The sequence below is a fragment of the Heloderma suspectum genome, chromosome 5 (assembly GCF_057233095.1).
Source record: "Heloderma suspectum isolate Gila_16-S chromosome 5, 16-S_ref, whole genome shotgun sequence".
Classification (NCBI taxonomy): domain Eukaryota; kingdom Metazoa; phylum Chordata; class Lepidosauria; order Squamata; family Helodermatidae; genus Heloderma; species Heloderma suspectum.
Genome location: NC_139462.1, coordinates 131456714 through 131477369, shown reverse-complemented (window position 1 = coordinate 131477369; position 20656 = coordinate 131456714). Strand labels below are relative to the sequence as shown.

Sequence of the window (20656 nt, the reverse complement as noted above, 5' to 3'; positions counted from 1 at the left end):
TTTGATTAGTAGCGCTAAAAGCCCTCCATCTGGAAGCCACCCAGCTCCTATTATTTATTATTTTATTTTATGTTATTTAAAGTGCTTCTATACCTCTTGACATCCCAGGATTTCCAAGCGGTTTACATAAAAACATGCAATACAATATAAAAACAGTATAAAACAGTACATGCCTTAAAAACATTCCAGAAACAGTAAAACAAAGCACTGGAATTGCATGCCAGGGAAAGCCTGAGTAAACAGGTGCATTTTCAAGAGCTCGCCACAATTTCCACCTTGTTGTTCGCAGAACGACCAATGTGGCCTCCTCAGAAGAACTCAGTGGTAGATTTGGTGTATGTACAGGAAGGCAGTCAGTTAGGTATCCTGGCCCGAGTAATTTAGGGCTTTGAATGTCAACAACAAAACCTTGATCGTGGCTTGGTAGTTAATAGTCAGGCAGTGCAGTTCTTTTAACACAAGTATAATATGTCTATATGTAAGTGCTCCACCGAGCATCCTAACTGCTGTATTCTGCGCTAGCTTCAGCCTCCGAACCAGGTGCAAGGGAAGCCCCACACAGAGCACATTACAGTAGTCTAATTGTGAGGTAACCAGCGCATGACTCACTGTGTCTAGGCTATCCATATCCAAGAATAGGTGTAGCTGGCACACCAGCCAAAGCTGGCAATGAGGGCTCCAGGCCATTGAGATCATCTGGGCCTCCAGTGACAAGGATGGATCCAGGAGCACTTCCAAACTATGTACCTGGTCCTTCAGAGGGAGTGCAAGTCCATCCAGATCAGGAAGACATCCCAATTCCCAGAGCTGGGTACCACACACCCATAGAGTCTCTGCCTTATCAGGATTCAGCTTCAGTTTATTAGCTCTCATCCAACCCGTAACTGCATCCAGGCAACAGTTCAGAATGTGCAAGTTCTCTCCTGATTCAGGTGTCACAGATAAATAGATCTGGGTGTCATCAGCAGACTGGTGACACCTTGCCCCAATTCTCCCAGTGGCCACCCCAGTGGCTTCATATAACTATTAAATAACAGTTTTCCAATTTCCCACGTTTGTGCAAATTTGTATTAGTGTGAATTCACACTTGAGAAATGTGCAAATCCCTCTGCATGTGCATTTGCATGCTTCAGCCTATGGGGGAAATGCACATTTTTGGCCAGTGTTGTTGTTATTTTACATATTTTCCTACAACTAAATTTGATGACATTCCAGAAAGTAAAAAAAAAAACACACCAGTCTGCAAGTCTGAAGAATCCGCACGACTTGGAAAAGACAGTCCACTGTGGAATACACAGGTCGGATTCGTAGAAATCCAAATGCATTTGAATCCATTGCAGATTCCTCTGACATCTCTGTCCCCAGATTGTCACGCCTGGCCACCTTCCCCTCCCTCCCAACCAGTGATTGCTTGGTGGTCTCCTGGATTTTGCGTGGTTTTTCCCCCATTCAAAAAGGCTGGGATGCCCCTTGTCCTGAGGCTTCACTCCTGGCAGCAACAGCTTCAAACTACAATAGGCTGGCATTTTGTCCCTCACCTTTGGCCTCGCCCAACCCTGGAACATGACCCCCAAGAGCTTCTCGGAAATGGAATTCATCCCTTGGATTGAAAGAGGCTCCACTCCACTGGTTTACGTGGTGACTTAATTGAGAGTACACAGAGGCTGTGTCTATTGGAAAAGTGGGAGGTGCAAACACTGCGCAGGGTGGAGCTCCCTGAACTTGAGCTGTATAGGTCAGAAGATGAAATAAAGTTGACATGTTTGTCCCCCTTGCGTCCACCCCCTTTGCAGGTGATCCTGTCGCAGCAGCGTTGTGTAAGTGTTTGCTTTTCTCCAACTTAGCCCAGAAAACATTGCCCAACCCTTTAATAAAAGATTTAAAGTGCTTTGTTTTAGAAACTGAAATCAATGTTAGTTGAACTACATTGTTTGTTCGGCTAGGATAGCAGTGGTTCTATTTATATTAATGGGTTGGAGCCAGGATCTGCCTTCCGCGAGAGGAAGGGCTCCGCTTGCTGAAGTTCCCTCATTCCGATTTTGGGGGATCCCCCCCATACCACAGCTCACCCCTTTCAGCAGGGCCCTTGATACTCTGTGTACCAATTTCAGGGGACTGCTTGGAGGGAGGGGGGAGGGACGTCCAGTTAATCCAACGTACATCTGGATCCAACCCCAAATTTAAGCATTTTCTCACAGCCTTGGCATTTCTTTCCAAAGGCCAGAGGAAAGAAATAGTCCCTTGGGTTGTAGACTCTTCATAAGATCAGGCTTAAGAAGGCAGCATGACGCTGATTCCTCTTTCCTCTCTCTCACCTACAGAATGGGGCTCACCTGTCTTTTGCTGATAGCAGTGAGAGCAACAGTGGATACAGAACAAGGCCATGCCTGTTCCACATACTGGTAATTTACCATAAATGTGTTTTGGTCTAGTTCTTTAAAAGAGTCTTGGCCAGTCCTCAGGTTATTCAGAAAAAGGGTGTAGTAGGATTTAAAGTATGTGTGTTATAACAACATTCCCTTTCCTTTTCCTGTGATATTTGCTCAGCTGCCCTGTATTTCAGCCAGTAATAGTGGGGGTGGGGGTGAATCAAGTAATTTGAGATTTGGGCTCAACTGTTTCTATTTTTCAGTCACATCTAGTAAATATATCTGTGAAAGACATGAACGTAAATAGTAGTAAATATATCAATGAAAACTGCTCTGTGCGGAGTAAACAGATGACTTTAAAAAATGCAAGAAGGTTATTGAACCATTATTTCACTTCCATTTAACCTCCAATATGTGCATATATAACAAAGAGAAAAAAACAGTCAGTGGCCAGGGGCTTAGCATAGTGTTATGTGCCACCCCACACAGTTGCAGATTTAAAATGTGATACATGTAACAATGAGGATAGATAAGGCTCTACTAGCATTTATGTGGAAACTATATGCAGTCATGACTACAGAGCTTTTTGGTCCAGAAAACAGGGGAGCTTTGCCCAGTGAAGGGACAAAGGCAATTTGAGCACAATCTGCAGATCTAGAAGAAAAGAACTCACCTAACAGGTTACAAGAAACTGTGAGCCTTCTCTTTCTTCACACAGAGCTTTTATCCTGCGATTGAGATTACTCCCTCATGGAAGTTTGCGGGCTCTTTACATGACACCGTGAACCTCCAGGGCATCTCCTGCACTAAATGCCCTTTGTTCCATTTTTAAATAGATTGCAGATAATGAGCTATCAAATTACCTGTTGTGTTCCACTTGAGTTTCCTCTGTGAAAAGAGGAAAAGCGGCAAAAAGAGGAGAGAGATCAATGCAAAATAATGGAAGACTCAGATACGGGGAGAAGGAGGGGTAAAGGGGAGGGGTGAAAGGAAGCAGGTGAAAAAGGGAGTCGTTGTGATCCTGCATTTAAAATGGAAGCAGAAAGCCTGTTTTAAATGCAGGATTTTAGGCTGGTATAGAGATGCCCCCTGATTGTCGGTATGCAGTAAGGTTGCAAGTGTTTTGGGGTCGGGGAACAATTACATGATAACCTGTTTGCTATGATCACCATTAGTGAGTTTGTACACTGAGGGCATAGCTGTGATAGAAGGGGGGATATTTCTTTATTTTATTTTTATACACATGTAAATATTAAAATATATGTAAATACACTATTAAAAACAATAACAATTACAATTACAATACGAATACATTTAAGATGTATTAAAACAATAGGAGTTATAAAGCCTCCTCGTGTGATCTCTGCATTTATCTGCCTTGTCTGCAACCGTGGCTTTGCTTCTCTCTGCCGCCCCCTCCCCCCAAGTTGTTCAGCCAGACTGTGGGCAACCTCCAAAAGCATTTTTTAAAACCCTAGAAAGAAAGTTTAATCATGGCATGTTTGAGCACACCCAAAATAAAACTTCCCAGTGAAGGAGTGTTCAACCCTCAAGCAATTACTCAGCTGGGAGAAACATAAAAGCTTCAGAAATGGAAGAGAAGTGTAGAGACAGCACAAAGCCCTTGTGACTTGTGTTCTCCTGGCATCTGTCAAGCTGCTCAGTGACATGCTGCATTGAGAAATTACTCTTGATATTTCCATAACTGCATTCCACCGTGCCATTTAAAGCATTATTGACTGCATTGGTAGAAAGTACTGTATTTCTCTAGGCCCAAACTAGTTTTGCTCAGGAAACAGTGCCACCTTGTGGAAAGGTATGTAGACTGCATGCTACAATAGAACATGAAAAGCTCTTGGGGTGATGATCATGCTGGGCAACAAATTCTGTAACTTTGAGTTTTCCACCCTTTCAAGCTGAAATTAAGTGCAGATCCTCTTCCCTTGGTTCTAGAGTGAGCTGTATCCATGCACCTGACCTACCTAGGGCTGTGGGATAGGTAGATGTTATTTGCATCCCAGAATATGTTCTGGTTATGACCTTCAAAACTCTGTGGGACCAGCCTACTTGAAGGGCCACTTTCTTGAACATGAGCCTGCTTGAGTATTAAGATCAGCAGTGGAGGCCCTTACATGTCCCAAAACGATGGTTGACTAGGAGCAGAGAGAGGGCCTTTCCAGTGGCCCAGATTTTCGAATTCCATGGCCAGATAGATCTACCTCGCCCCTTCCCCAATGACCTTCCACCAGAATGTGAAGACCTTCCTTTTAAGGAAGGCCTTTGATTGTTAGTGATTTTAATTAACTTTGGTTGATGGTGTCAGGGTGGACACTGAGCCCATAGAATCCCAGAGTAGTTCTGATGCTGAGGAAGAGCAGTCGCTCCTTTGGGAGAGGAGCGTGCTCCTCTCCCGAAGGAGCGACTGCTCTTCCTCAGCATCAGAACTACTCTGGGATTCTATGGGCTCAGTGTCCACCCTGACAGATGGGTTCTGTGGTGTTTCTGCCCCTTCCCAGCGAGAATACCCCTCCTCTAAGGCCTTTCTCACCCCAAGCAGGAAACACCTTCCCCACACACAATCACGCTGCCATCAGGACTTTTAAGGCTCAGGTCCAATCCACACTCAGTCCTCTAACTGCAAGGCCACACTTGTTTTTAATATCACCTCTATTGTTTCCTTTATTACCTTCCCCTTATGAAGCCAAGAGCAGAAGGCATAGGATTTGATTAAATAAATACACTTTATTAATTACATCGTATGTTCTCTCATACACCATACATCAGATCACACTCTCAAATCAAACACTTCACAGTCACCACAGACCTCTCTCAGTTCTAAAATCTTAACACATCAGTTCCCTATCTCTGATCCCTATCCCTGTTCTAAACCCTATCTGACTCACACAAGCACCGCACCCAGTGTTTATATGCACACACACCTCACCCCCACTCTCACTCACTCACTCAGCCAATCCTTTCACACATGCAAATCCACCTTTCTGTCACTGATCCCATTCTCACTCTAGAGATACTCAGCCATGTGCTCCTACTTAAATTTATAATTAGTGAATTCCTTTGTTTCTTTAATGATTGTGATGTATTATTATACACCTTCTTCTTCTTGCTTTTTTGTTAACCTTGTTTCAAAATAAAATAAAATTTCACGATTTAAAAAAACAAACACAGACTTATAACAGGAATAAATTATTATACTTACAAACTCCATACACACACACACAAACACACACACACGTTCAATGTCACAAGTTCTTTCTGTTTTATCTTTCTGATTCTTGCTGCTCTGTTTCTTCTTTTAAGTCGGGGTGGGCAACTTAAAATGGAAATTTCTTGAATTTAATAATGTTTTACTGTATTATATCTTGGCTGTATTTTAATCATAGTGTGTGTGTGGTCATATTTCTTTTTCTTTGTAATCCCTCTTGACCTTTTTGGAAGTGGGATATGAATGTTTTAGGGCACAACCCTATGCATATTTGGACAGAAAAACGTCCTACAACTCCTAACATTCTCCAGCCAGCATGGCTGGCTGGGGAATGCTGGGAGTTGTAGGACCTTTTTCTGTCTAAACATGCATAGGGTTGTGCCCTTAGATAATTATCCCAGTAGCACATATTTCCTCTGCAGCCCCCAAAGGAAGCAACTAAAATCCAACGTATTTGCAACAGGAAAATAAGGTGAGAGCAGGGCTGTAAGATTTAAATCAAGTTAATCAGTAGTCAGTGAGATTGTTAAGGGAACACTTATTTATCTTTCAAGGCTCTTTTGGTTCTTATGTATTATTACAGGAAAGAATGGAAAATATAGTATTCAAGATGGCTTTTCCTTCTAACAATGCGTGATTTTAAGTCGTAAATTATAATACTTAGCGTTTATCACTTTGAACAAGTTCACTTCATATATGATATCTCAGTAATCTTTACAACTATCTGTCAGGCAAGCCAGTATAATCCCCTTATTGTAGATGGGGAGACTGAGGCTGAGAGAAGAGTGGCTTGTCTAAGTCCACCCGGTGAGTTCATGGCAGAGGCAACATTTGAACTGGGGTCTGTTGTATAGGTAGAAGGAATGACTGCAACATCAGCAGGCCTCAAACACAACTGTTCTTTAATTCAGCACACACAGAAGAGCAACTCAAAGCTCCACCCACTGTTGCTACTCCCAGCTCTACAGGAACTGCCAAGGTTCAAAACAATAAGTAAGCCACAGTCCGTCCGTCCCGGCCCCCCCCCCCCCGACAGGGTCTTTGTGCCTCACAGCTGAGTTACACTAGCTCTTTTGCCTTTAAGTTAAAAAAAAAAGCATCTCTATTGAGGATTTGTTTCTATATAAATTCAGATCTGATTAGTCCACTGGTAAGAGTAAACTGATCAAAGTTTTAATTGGTTGAGAACTCTTTGTTGTTGTTCAGTTGTTAAGTCGTGTCCGACTCTTCGTGACCCCATGGGCCATAGCACGCCAGGCCTTCCTGTCCTGCGCTCTCTCCCGGAGCGTGCTCAAGTTCATGTTCATTGCATCAGTGATGCTATCTAGCCATCTCATCCTCTGCCGTCCCCTTCTCCTTTTGCCTTCAGTCTTTCCCAGCATCAGGGTCTTTTCCAGGGAGTTTTCTCTTCGCATTAGGTGGCCAAAATATTTGAGCTTCAGCTTCAGTATCTGTCCTTCTAATGAGCAGCCAGGGTTGATTTCCAATTAAAGTCATAGTCGGATCAAGTCATGGTCAGATCACACTACCTACCTGTTGATGTTTAGACTTTTGGCAGCTTTTCCCCTCTGCAAGGGTGGGGGACCTATTAGAATGGTCTGCTGCCGGAGGCTAGAGCTCTGGGGGATTTTCTAGTTGGTATGACTGGTGCTCCTGTAGAAAGTCTGGTCACGTTATGAGATATGGAACTGACTAGGGCAATTGACAGGATTGCACTCAAGCACCCTCTTCCCCTAATTTGGCAGAGACAAAGTATCTCCTTGGTACACCTTGGAGCTGAGGGCAATGAAGCAAGCAGGACATCGGCTGGAACACAAGTGAAGAAAGACTCATGCTGAATCCACCCGAACACAGGTTAGAGCTCATTATCGAGCCTACCATGTGGCGGTGAGGCTGTGGCGTCCAGCAGAGCAGTTTCCGGTGGTGAAGGGGTTATTACAATCTGACCCTGAGAGGGAATTGGTCACACTCCCAACAGCTCACTGTGATAAATTTGCATGACTCTTTGAACATCAGATCCCTGGTATGCAATTTCAGCATGATGGATTCCTCTATAGTGCGATTCCTTTAACAGAGATGTCCAGAGCACTGTCTGGTCCAGCTGAATTGGATGAGTTTCAGTTGTTAAGACATTTTATTTTTATTTTATTTATTTAAAACATTTATATCCCACCCTATATCGTTAAGATCTCAGGGCGGCATACAGATAAAATCAATTTAAACAGTATAAAACAATAAATTATTTTTAACGGCTAAAACACATTAAACATTAAACAAGCTAATACCAATTAAAATCTAAAACAATAAAACAGTTAAAACAATGTGCTACTTTAGGGAATGCATTTAGCCCTCAAAGGCTTTGGTAAGAAGCCATGTTTATACTTGGCATCAAAATGAAACCAATGTCTATACCAATCCGGCCTCCAAGGGGAGGGCATTCCACAACCGGGGTGCCACAGCAGAGAAGGCCCTCTCCCACATCCAACCATAGTGTATGCCCCACACTGATGGGATGCAGAGGAGGGCCCCTCCACCAGATCTCAGTCCTTGAGCAGGCATATATAGGGAGAGGCGCTGCCTCAAATATCAAGGTCCCAAACTGCTTAGGGCTTTAAATGTCATCACTAAAACCTTGAATTCTGACTGGAAGCGTATTGGCAGCTGGTGCAATTCCTTCAAAACTGGTGTTATGATTTTTATGAGATGTTCCATTCAGCAGTCTAGCTGCTGCATTTTGCACTAGCTGCACCTTCCAAGTCATCTACAAGGGCAGTCCCACGTAAGGTGCATTGCAGCAGTCTAGTCAGGAAGTTACCAGTGCATGTACCTCTGTGGCTAGGTTATCCCTGTCCAGGAAAGGCTGTAGCTGGCAGATCAGCCGAAGCTGGCCCCAAGTACTTTGGGCCACAGAGTCCACCTGGGGCGCCAGTGACAGGGATGGATCCAGGAGTACTCCCAAGCTACTCCCTGCTCCTTCAGGGGGAGTGCAACCCTGTCCAGGACAGGTTGCTTACCCAATTCTGACTCGGGAACCACCAATCCACAGAGCTTCCATCTTGTCAGGATTTCGTTTCAGTTTATTGGCCCTCATCCAGCCCATGACAGCTTCCAGGCACTGGTCCAGCACCTTCACCACCTCTGACGACAAGAAGTAGAGCTGAGCATCATCAACATACCGGTGACATCCCACCCCAAATCTCCTAATGACCTCACCCAACGGCTTCATATAGATGTTGAACAGCATGGGGGATAGAATAGAACCCTGTGGCACCCGACAGCTTAATAGACCTGGGGTAGAACAGGAATCCCCCAAGACCACTCTCTGGAATTGGCCCTGCAGGTAGGAGTGGAACTACTGTAACACAGTGCCCCCAACTTCCATCCTGCACAGTCGATCCAGTAAGGTACCATGATCAGTGGTATCAAAAGCCACTGAGCGATCCAAGAGGATCAACAGGGTAGCACTCCCCCTGTCTTTTACCCAGAGTAGGTTGTCAGTCAGAGCAACCAAGGCCGTTTCAATGCCGTACCCTGGCCTGGAACCAGACTGAAATGGGTCCAGATAATCAGTTTCCTCCAAGAACGTCTGATGCTGCCCAGCCACCACACGCTCAAGCACTTTGCCAAAAAAGGGGATATTAGTGATGGGGCGATAGTTCTCACATACCTCTGGGTCCAGGGAGATCCTCTTCAGGAGAGGGTGCACTACAGCCTCTTTCAAGGCGGCAGGCACCACCCCCTGACGGAGTGAAGCATTTATCACCCCCTGGACCCACCCAATCTGTCCACCCCTGCTAAATTGTATTAGCCAAGATGGGCAAGGGTCAAGCTTCCATGTGGTGGGATGGACTGATTCAAGTGTCTTGTCCACATCATCAGGCTGCTGCAACTGAAACTGATCCCAGGAAACACAATCAGACGGAACACTGGACACCTCCTCAGACTCTGTGGTAACGGTGGCGTCAAGTTCTAAGCGAATACGAGCAACTTTCTCCTCAAAGTGCCTGGCAAATTTATTACAGCAATTGACCAATAAGGCATGAGGATGCAGACAAGGTACTTGGACAAGTTTGACCAACCACTTGTATGCTTGCCCCTTGCTCATCTTGGCTTGTTACATCTAATAAGGAGGGGATGGCCAGTTGGGTCTGAGAGTTTGTAAATTTCTCCTGCTGCCAGCAAAGGAGGCTGGCAGTACAAGCCTCTTTTTCTGAAAGAGAGATGGGGGAGTGTGATCCTCTTGGGTCTCCTGGATCTCTCAGCTGCTTTTGATACCATTGGCCATGGTACGCTTCTGGAGGGGCTGTCTGAGTTGGGGCACTATTTTACAATGGTTCCATTTCTACTTGGATGGTTGCTTCCAGAAGTTGGTGCTGGGGGATTATTGCTCTGTTCTGTGGCAATTACATCACTGGGTTCCACAGGGCTCAATTCTATCCCCCATGCTATTTAACATCTACATCAAACTGCTTGGGGAGGTTCTCTGGTGATGTGGACTGAGGTGCCATCAATATGCTGATGACACCCAGCTCTACCTCTCCTTTTCATCAAACCCAAGTGAGGCAGTGGATGTCCTGAATAGGTGTCAGAGCAGGGTGATGAACTGGATGAAGGCCAACAGACTGAAGCTCAGCACAGACAAGACAGAGGTACTGTTAGCAGGGGTTCATCTGCTTGGTTGAGTGGCATTCAACCTACCCTGGAGGGGGGTTACACTCCCCCTGAAAGATCAAGCACACAACTTGTGGTACTTCTGGATTCATCATCGTCACTTGAGGCCCAGGTGGCCAGGAGTGCCATTTGTCAGCTTAGATTCATAGAATCATAGAATAGTAGGGTTGGAAGGGTTCTACAAGGCCATCAAGTCCAACCCCCTGCTCAATGCAGGAATCCAAGTCAGAGCATCCCCGACAGATGGCTGTCCAGCCTCGTCTTGAATGCCTCCAGTATGGGAGAGCCCACCACCTCCCTAGGTAATTGGTTCCATTGTCGTATTGCTGTAACAGTCAAGAGGTTTTTTCCTGATGTTCAGCCGGAATCTGGCTTCCTGTCACTTGAGCCCATGATTCCGTGTCCTGCACTCTGTGATGTTAGAGAAGAGATCCTGGCCTTCCTCTCTGTGACAACCTTTCAAGTACTTGAACAGCGCTATCATATCTACCCTCAGTCTTCTCTTCTCAAGGCTAAATATGCCCAGTTCTTTCAGTCTCTCCTCGTAGGGCTTTGTTTCCAGTCTCCTCATTGCCCTCCTCTGAACCCTCTCCAGTTTGTCTGCATCCTTCTTAAAATGTGGCACCCAGAACTGGACACAGTACTCCAGATGAGGCCTAAGCAGTGCTGAGTAGAGGGGAACTAGTACTTCTCGGGATTTGGAAGCTATGCTTCTATTAATGCAGCCCAAAAGAGCATTGGCCTTTTTTGCAGCCACATCACATTGTTGGCTCATATTCAGCTTGTGATCGACAACAATTCCAAGATCCTTCTCGCTTGTAGTGTTGTTGAGCCACGTATCCCCACCTTGTAACTGTGCATTTGGTTTCTTTTTCCTAGGTGCAGAACTTGGCATTTATCCCTATTAAATTTCATTCTGTTGTTTTCTGCCCAGCGCTCCAGTCTATCAAGATCACTTTGAATTTTGTTTCTGTCTTCCAAGGTATTAGCTATCCCGCCCAATTTTGTGTCATCAGCAGATCTGATCAGCATTCCCTGCACCTCCTCCTCCAAGTCATTAAGAAAAATGTTGAAGAGCACTGGGCCCAGGACTGAGCCCTGCGGTACCCTGCTCGTTACCTCTCCCCAGTTTGAGAAGATCCCATTGATAAGCACTCAAGTCCGATTCTGTAGCCAACTGTGGATCCACCAGATCGTTGCTAGATTGATATACCAGCTGTGACCCTATCTGGACAGAGATAGCCTGGCGACAGTTATCCATGCTCTGGTAACCTCCTGGTTGGATTACTGCAATGTGTTGTACTTTGGGTTACCTTTGAAGATGGTTCAGAAACTTTGGTTAGTTCAGAATAGAGCTGCTAGTTTATTAACTGGGACTGGCCAGTTCAACCATGTGATGCCAGTGCTTCATCAGCTTCCAAGCCCAATTCAAAGTGTTGGCATTGACCTTTAAAGCCCTAAATGGCTTGGGACTAGAGTATCTAAAGGCACATCTCCGGCCACGTGTACCTGCTTGGACCCTTAGGTCATCTTCAGAGGCCCTTTGCTGGGTGCCCTCACCAAAGGAAGCTAGGCGGGTAGCTAGAGAAGGCCTTCTCAGTGGTGGCACCTCACTTATGGAATAAACTCCCCAAAGAGGCTCACCTGGCACCTATGTCATCTTTTTTAGCACCAGGCAAAGACCTTTCTTTTCTCCCAGGCATTTTAGAGATCTAGTTCTAGGTTATTATGGCTGTTCTATCACTTCTTGTGCCATTTATTGTTCTACATTATATTTTATTATTTTAAATATTTGTACTGTTTTATATTTTTAACTGTTTTAAAATGGCATTTTATTTTTTTAACTGGTTGTAATCTGGCCAGAGAACACCAGTTATTGGGCAGATTAGAAATGTACTAAATAAATATAGTTACCAGAGACAATAGCCCAGCATTTCATAGTCATACAATCCCTTTGCATTTCTTCTCAGCTTGGCCAAGGGCTCGATACAATATCAAAAATCCCAAGGCGGCAAACAAACATGTTGGCAGTGAAGGCTCCAAGTGTTCTAGCACCCAGCACTATGAAACCAGTTGCAAAAACAGACCTTGTTGGTCCTACATCACCAGCTACTTTTCTGAAGATTCACTCTTCAGGCTGTCGGCCCACGCCCAGGAGAATCCCTGCAAAGTTCACTCATGCCAAAGACTTTGGACCCATTTCATATCTCCCAGGTGGTGAATATCCATTGATTACAAGAGAGTCTCCTCTAGATGCCACAACATCTGCCACCTCTTGTACCACTGAAGGGCACAGAGGGGATGCCTAACATCATGCCACAAATCTAGGCTGCCTGGTTCTGTGAACTATGCCCCAGGACTGTTCACCCACATGAAATTGGGCTTCCTGTACCGAAAAGACACCATACAATGGAGCACTTTCAGCATGATTTAGCTATCTGAGTGCAGAGGGAACGAGGATGGAAAAATGAGAATAAGCCTATTAATCAGCATCAAATGATATGTTGTAACCTGTGTAATTGCAACTTGAGAAAGCTTGCACAATTTATTCTCATTTTATCAGCATTGAGGAGAGGGAAGGAGATAGGCAGGCCACTGAAGCTCTGCCTTTCATCACCAGAAATATTACTTAGTTCCTCCTATAGCTTCTGAAATTTCAACAGGTATTGCCTGTAGCTTCAAGTCCAAATTTAATGTTATAATGTCTAGAACTTTTTTTAAAGGGAAAGCTGGGGTTCAAAACTGAATTATGGAACACACACAGCCCAACACCGGGGAAGCATCTTAGAACAGAGAACTATAGTGACAGAAAAAGCATGAGTATCTTTCTGCCATGCTATGTATGATTTGACACTAAGATTGCTACCGGTTCATAATGTTTATGCATTCATATTTTGAGAATTATATCAATAAATACAAAACATATAAAGAGAATGTGTCCATACTCATGGTTATGAGTTTGTTTCAAGAACTGAAGTTACTGTTCCCCATTGCAGTTTACAATAAATGATGAATCACCAATAACGCGTTTGTCGTTTTGATTTACTTCATTAAGTCCTCTGTTGTTATGACACAACAGTGAGCTGTTTCTCAATTACTATATGTAATAATTAAAATTAAAACACATATTACATTCTTAAGATTATACTGTAGTCACAAGCCCTTTAATACCCTATTCATTTTGTTCCACTGATGTGATGAGTGACCCACCTATCCATAATACACCACAGTAAATCAGATAATCAGGGTTTTTGCAGAAAAGGCAGGAAGAGCACTCTTAAAAGTACACAAGCCCTTCAGTGGAAACACCAGGACCCATCTGTGAGGCCTCTGCCCCAACTATATTGTTTTAAATCCCACTTATATGGCCCAGTTCAGGTGACCTAAAATCTTTCACACAAAACAGCCCCATGGACGAAATGACATGGTCATGCTAGCTCTTATGTTCAAAGGAGCTGCTTCCTGGAAGAGATTTGTATGAGCTGGGTGCCTTGAGAAACATGTTGCCACATGCTTGGGAACAGACAACATCTTTGTGTTTGGATAAGAATTGAATGGCCACAGGTGAGTAAGAGTTTCTTTTAACAGTATAAAAGTAATCTGAAATTGAAGTGTTGTTTTTAAATACTAATCAACATAAGCCTTTTGAGGTAGGGCAGGTTAAAATACAAATACATATGTGCAAATTCTGTGGCTATGAGATAACCTAAAAGCTCTTGTGTAACTTGTTAATTGTTGTTGTTCAGCTGTTAAGTCGTGTCCGACGCTTCGTGACCCATGGACCATAGCACGCCAGGCCTTCCTGTCCTCCGCTTTCTCCTGGAGTGTGCTCAAGTTCATATTCATTGCATCGGTGATGCTATCTAGCCATCTCATCCTCTGCCGTCCCCTTCTCCTTTTGCCTTCAGTCTTTCCCAGCATCAGGGTCTTTTCCAGTGACTTTTCTCTTCGCATTAGGTGGCCAAAATATTTGAGCTTCAGTATCTGTCCTTCCAATGAGCAGTCAGGGTTGATTTCCTTTAGGATTGACTGATTTGACCTCCTTGCAGTCCAGGGGACTCGTAAGAGTCTTCTCCAGCACCACAGTTCAAAAGCATCAATTCTTTGGCGCTCAGCCTTCCTTATAGTCCAGCTCTCTCAGCCATACGTTACTACTGGGAAAACCATAGCTTTGATTATACGGACCTTTGTCGGCAAGGTGATGTCTCTGCTTCTTACTATGCTGTCTAGGTGTGCCATAGCTTTCCTCCCAAGGAGCAAGCGTCTTTTAATGTCATGGCTACAGTCACCATCTGCGGTGATCTTGGAGCCCAAGAAAATAAAATCTGTCACTGCTTCCATTTCTTCCCCTTCTATATGCCAGGAAGTGATGGGGCCAGATGCCATGATCTTCGTTTTTTTAATGTTGAGTTTCAAACCAGCTTTTGCTCTCCACTTTCACCCTCAACAAGAGGCTCTTTAGATCTTCTTCGCTTTCTGCCATTAGGGTGGTATCGTCTGCGTATCTGAGGTTGTTGATAATTCTCCCGGCAATCTTAATTCCGACCTGTGATTCATCCAACCCGGCGTTTCTCATGATGTACTCTGCATATAAGTTAAATAAGCAGGGCAACAATATGCAGCCTTGTCGTACTCCTTTCCCTATTTTGAACCAATCGCTTGTTCCATGTCCGGTTCTTACTGTTGCTTCTTGGCCCTCATACAGGTTTCTCAGGAGACAGGTAAGGTGTCTGGTACTCCCATCTCTTTAAGAATTTGCCAGAGTTTATTGTGATCCACACAATCAAAGGCTTTAGCGTAGTCAATGAAGCAGAAATAGAGGTTTTCTGGAATTCTCTTGCTTTCTCCATGATCCAGCGAACGTTGGCGATTTGATCTCTAGTTCCTCTGCCTCTTCGAAACCCAGCTTGTACTTCCAGTAGTTCTCGGTTCACATACTGCTGAAGCCTAGCTTGTAGGATTTTGAGCATCACCTTGCTGGCATGTGAAATGAGCGCAATTGTACAGTAGTTTGAACACTCGTTGGCATTGCCCTTCTTTGGAATTGGAATGTAAACTGACCTTTTCCAGTTTTGTGGCCACTGTTGAGTGTTCCAAATTTGTTGGCATATTGAGTGCAGCACTTTAACAGCATCATCTTTTAGGATCTTAAATAGCTCAGCTGGAATACTGTCATCTCCGCTAGCTTTGTTGTTAGTAATGCTTCCTAAGGCCCACTTGACTTCCCTCTCTAGGATGTCCAGCTCAAGTTCAGTGACCGCACTGTCATGGCTATCAGGGACATTCAGATCTTTCCTATATAGTTCTTCTGTGTATTCTTGCCACCTCTTCTTAATCTCATCTGCTTCTGTTAGGTCCCTGCCTTCTTTGTCCTTTATCATGCCCGTCTTTGCACAAAACGTTCCCTTGAGATCTCCGATTTTCTTGAAGAGATCTCTAGTCTTTCCCATTCTGTTGTTTTCCTCAATTTCTTTGCATTGTTCATTTAAGAAGGCCTTCTTGTCTCTCCTTGCTATTCTCTGGAACTCTGCATTCAGTTGGGTATATCTTCCCCTTTCTCCCTTGCTTTTTGCTTCCCTTCTTTCCTCAGCTACTTGTAAAGCCTCATCAGACAGCCACTCGGCTTTCTTGCATTTCTTTTTCTTTGGGATGGATTGAGTTGCTGCCTCCTGAACAATGTTACGGACCTCCGCCCGTAGTTCCTCAGGCACTCTATCAGATCTAATCCCTTAAATCTATTCATCACCTCCGCTGTATATTCAAAAGGCATATGATTTAGGTCATACCTGAAGGGTTTAGTGGTTTTTCCTGTGTTCTTCAATTCAAGCAGAAATTTTGCAATAAGCAGCTCATGATCTGAGCCACAGTCAGCTCCAGGTCTTGTTTTTACTGACTGTATAGAGCTTCTCCATCTTTGGCTGCAAAGGACATAATCAATCTGCTTTCGATATTGACCATCTGGTGATGTCCATGTGTAGAGTCGCCTCTTGTGCTGTTGGAAAAGAGTGTTTGCTATGATCAGCGTGTTCTCTTGGCAAAACTCTATTAGCCTTTGTCCTGCTTCATTTTGTACACCAACGCCATGCTTGCCTGTTATCCTGGATATTTCTTGACTTCCTACTTTGGCATTCCAATCCCCTATGATGAAGAGGACATCTTTTTTTGGTGTTAGTTCTAGAAGGTGTTGTAGGTCTTCATAGAACCGATCAACCTCAGCTTCTTTGGCCTCAGTGGCTGGGGCATAGACTTGAGTTACTGTGATGTTGAATGGTTTGCCTTGGATTTGTACTGAGATCATTCTATCGTTTTTAAGACTGTACCCCAGTACTGCTTTTCCCACCCTTTTACTGACTATGAGTGCTACTCCATTTCTTCTAAGGGATTTTTGCCCACAGTAGTAGATATAATGGTCACCTGAATTAAATTCGCCCATGCCTGTCCATTTTAGTTCACTGATTCCCAAGATGTCAATGTTTAATCTTGCCATCTCATGTTTGACCACCTCCAGCTTACCTTGATTCATTGACCTTACATGAATTTTGACAACCACACTGTGCTGGAGAAGTTTACCAGAGATGACTCTGCCTGCGTAACTCATATTCTTCATCTGATCCCTGGCTTGAGCCCCTGCTCAAGCATACAGTGGAAGCCTGGCCTTCTTGGAGAAGGGCCAGAGCTCCGTGGCAGAGCACTAGCTTGGCACTGCATGCAGAAGACCCTAAATTCCAGTTGGGGAGGGTCTGTAGCTAAGTGGTAGATCGCATACCATGCATGCAGAAGCTTCTAGGCTCAAGTCTTGGCATCTCTGTGTGAAAAGATCTCAGGTAGCAGGGCTGGATAAGACGTCAGCCAGAGACCATAGTGAGCCGCTGACCATCAGCAAAGACAATACTGGCCTAGACTGAATAGTCTGACCCGGTATAAGAGAGCTTCCTATGTTCTATTCCCTTGTCATCTCCAGTTTAAAAGGCCTCAGGAAAAGTTAAAAGGGCTAGGAAAGACGTCTGCCTGAGGTATTGGAGAGTTGCTGTCAGTCAGAGTAGACAGCATTGGATTAGATGGACTGACAGTCTGATTATATATAAGGCAGCTTTATATGAATACCACAACAGTATCCCACTGTGAATTAGAGCTGTTGAACTACAGTCCATGGAGTCAAGTGAGTCCTGCAGACAATCATTTTTCACAGGTTGCAGTACAGAGGTTTCAGCTTTATGCCACTCTGGAGTGAGCTTCCTTTTCTTGCATATGGAGGATATGTGGAAAACAAACACCAGATTAAATAGCAGAAAGCCTTTTGAACATGGAATACTTGTCTTTCCAAAGAGGGATAGTAGCACTCCAATTTATTTTGCTGCAACTCAGCTTATACTTTTACCTGTACCTTGATAAACTGTTAAGTACAAAATAGAGCATCTTAAATACATATCCATATAGTACTGGCCCAAATCCTGCTTATTTCAGAGTTTAGTCGTAACTGTTCTGTGAGCTACCAATGGAATAAATAGAAACTCTGCAAATTTTGCAAACAACTTTACCAGTTGTCTAGTTTCCCTGATGGAAGATGCCATGTTTGATAGCATTTCAGCAAGTTAAACTTCTAAAAAAATAAATGTAAGACTATTCAAGATAATGCAGCATTCAAGAAAGATGATTAAAAGCAATTACAAGTAAATCAAGTAAATGAATACTAAATCTTTATAGCATCTATTTTTATTACCAAAACAGCAAGTTGATGCAGCAACTGCAATTAATTTTTCTTTTTAAAAATCTCATCTATTGGGCATAAAAGTCAATAAATTATGGTGAATCAGCGTGTCATCTAAATAATAAAACAACAGTCTCTTTTTAAAGTGATAATCTGGTAGCATCTTAAACTTTTGCATGGGATTTTTGCTAAAAAAGGTTTGCTTTAACATGCTACCAAATACTGCTCTTTATCTATGAAAATCCTTCCACATTGTTTTAGCTTCTCTTGTACTTCTGAGGTACAGAATGCAGCCATTTCAGGTGCAAGGCACTCATTGCTGTACAGTTCCCCTCAATCTGAAATCCACTGAGAAGAAAGCCAAAAGGTCTAACCCCCTTTACTTGCCCAACCCATCCATGTTAATCTTTATTTTTTTAAAAATGTAGCAAGAAAAAGCTCGAGTTCTTTCTCTGCTGAATACAGGAGGCAATGATTTCATTCCACAGATGTTAAACCATATACATACCATATTTAATCACATCAAAGATCCAAAAAAGGAAAGTTAAGTAATGACAAACACAGTGAACATATGCAAATGGCAGCACGCTTAATTCATCACATTGTTACCTTCAATGCTTCTGACAGCATCTAAAACTGCTCCTAATGTGTTAACAATTCAGTTTGGATGTGCATGTAAACCTTAAATGTAGACTTCTGTTTCATCTACAAAGCATTTTTTGATCAGATCAGAAACTCAAGACTAGTCCTAGCAATCCTTCTGCTTCCTTAACCAGGTGTTTTGCATCACAAGGCCATCAACATTTGTTCTTACAATGCATCATTACAAGATTCCCATATCTGACACAATAAAGCACAATTAATTTTCTTCCTCTTCTTCTCCATCCTCCTCTTCATCTTCTTCACCTTGGTCACCAGATTCGATATCGTCTTCATCCTCAACCTTTCAGAGAGTGAAAAAAGCATAATTTGATCAATCCATTAACTGATTAATTGGCCAGCAGATTCTTAAAATTGCTAATTATTTTTATTGTACTTACAAACCCATGGGCAGCAGCTGCCTTCTTAGAAGAGGCATTCCTCTTATTCTATCATACAGGGGGAAATGCCTCTTCTGAGATGGTGCCTGCCTGCTCACAGCATTGAAAACAAAACAAAAAAATGCTTCTTTCATCAAAGCTAAGGGTTTTTATTAAATGTCTGGGGCCAGATTATCTGACGGATCTTCTCCTCCCATATGTACCTGTTTGGACTCTAAGATCATGTTCAGTGGTCCTTTTCTGGGAGGCCCTGCCAAAGAAAATGAGGAGGGCAGCTACCAGGAAGAGGGCCTTTTCTGCTGTGGCACTCCAGCTGTGGAATGAGCTCCTTAGGGAGGTTTGCCTGGCTCCTACACTGTACTCTTTCTGGTGCCAGGTGAAGACCTTTTAATTTTCCCAGGAATTTTAGCATTTTAGTATTCTAGTCTTTTAGCTCTGTTGCTTTAAATTTGTTACTGTATTTCAAATCTCTGCATTGCAGCTAGGTTTTATTTAAGCTTTTATATTTTCTTTTGTTTTTATGCTGTATTTGTGGTTTTAATGTTTATGAACCTCCCAGAGAGTTTTGGCGATTGGGCGGTATAGAAAAGTAATAAATAAATAAATAAACCATATGCAAATCTAATGGATTAAACCTTATATGATTAATTAATATTCCTTTATGGAAGCAACAACACTGACAATAAGCATTGTATCATGGATTCCTTTCCCATGGGAAATAACCATAATGCAGCAGATCCCAGCTGTAAACGTCAGAATGGGTCCCTAAAAGACAGCTTATGCTGGATACAGGAGCCAATAGGAAGCCAGTGTAGACATTTAAGAACGGGCATCACCTGGTGGCAGAATTCTGGGTAGGTGTGAGTTGGCTGAGCTGAGACAACAGATGACCAGGTTGAGGGAGAAGATAACTAGAACATGAACCAGGGTTTTCGCCAAGGGAGCAGAGAGGAAGGGTCATATTTTTGCAATGTTGCATTAAGAGAAGGGACATGAGTTGGCAACATACTAAACATGGGTAGCAAAGAAAAAGCTAAGGCTTTGTGCCTGTCCAGCAGGGTAGTTTGTCATGTTGCCTAAGGATACAGAGGACCAGTTGCCACACTTGATATAATTGCTCAAGTTGAATTAAGCCTTATGCTTGTTTTCAGTGAATGTGCATCTTACTGGTTCTCCAAGTTCCTTGAGCTTATTCTTTGATGCAGCTATTTAAGCCACAGTGAGTTGTAGTGTGTGCTGGTGGCCATTTTGAACATTCAAGCCATGACCACAGCTTGCTGTGTTGTCTGAAACCGGGGCCATGGGGCTAAACAACTCCCGCATAAGCCATGGTTCCCAAGTTTGGACAACACAAGCTGCAGCTTGAATATTCAGGTTGGCACTTGCGGGTGCTGCAGCTCGTTGTAGCTTAAATAAGCCATGACAAACCCAGTCACAGAGTGTATATAACAAAGAATGCTTGGAAAAAAAGATTAGAAGTTTGATCTTGGACATACGGAGTCAATCTACACTTAACCTGAATTCTCTTACCAACTCTCTCATATCAAGTCTTACAGTAGTCTCATGGGCACTATAATTAAAGTAATTAAGATTTAAATTATTTCCTTCATGTTTTGAGACCCAGGAAAGTACTTTTCTACCATTT

General features: G+C 43.4%; 2 protein-coding genes across 7 annotated transcripts in view; one reads left to right on the top strand and one right to left on the bottom strand.

Annotated features, from left to right (window-relative positions):
- Positions 1 to 20656, top strand: part of LOC146344497 (uncharacterized) — a 49732-nt gene that overhangs the window by 8422 nt on the left and 20654 nt on the right. Inside the window, exons 4-6 of one of the 3 annotated variants that reach the window (XM_084857484.1) lie at positions 1794 to 1817; positions 2322 to 2402; positions 12234 to 12717. In XM_084857484.1, coding sequence (XP_084713610.1) covers positions 1794 to 1817; positions 2322 to 2402; positions 12234 to 12572 — 444 coding nt within the window. In that variant the 3' untranslated portion in view covers positions 12573 to 12717. Of the gene's footprint in view, positions 1 to 1793; positions 1818 to 2321; positions 2403 to 12233; positions 12718 to 20656 lie in introns of those variants that run through there. The other 2 variants (XM_084857486.1, XM_084857485.1) reach the window with 2 other exon arrangements.
- The window catches only part of USO1 (USO1 vesicle transport factor), a 55146-nt gene continuing 52052 nt past the window's right edge, over positions 17563 to 20656 (bottom strand). For 2 of the 4 annotated variants that reach the window (XM_084857476.1, XM_084857477.1), the window contains one exon: positions 17563 to 18914. In XM_084857476.1, coding sequence (XP_084713602.1) covers positions 18831 to 18914 — 84 coding nt within the window. In that variant the 3' untranslated portion in view covers positions 17563 to 18830. The remainder of the gene's footprint in view (positions 18915 to 20656) is intronic. The other 2 variants (XM_084857478.1, XM_084857479.1) reach the window with 1 other exon arrangement.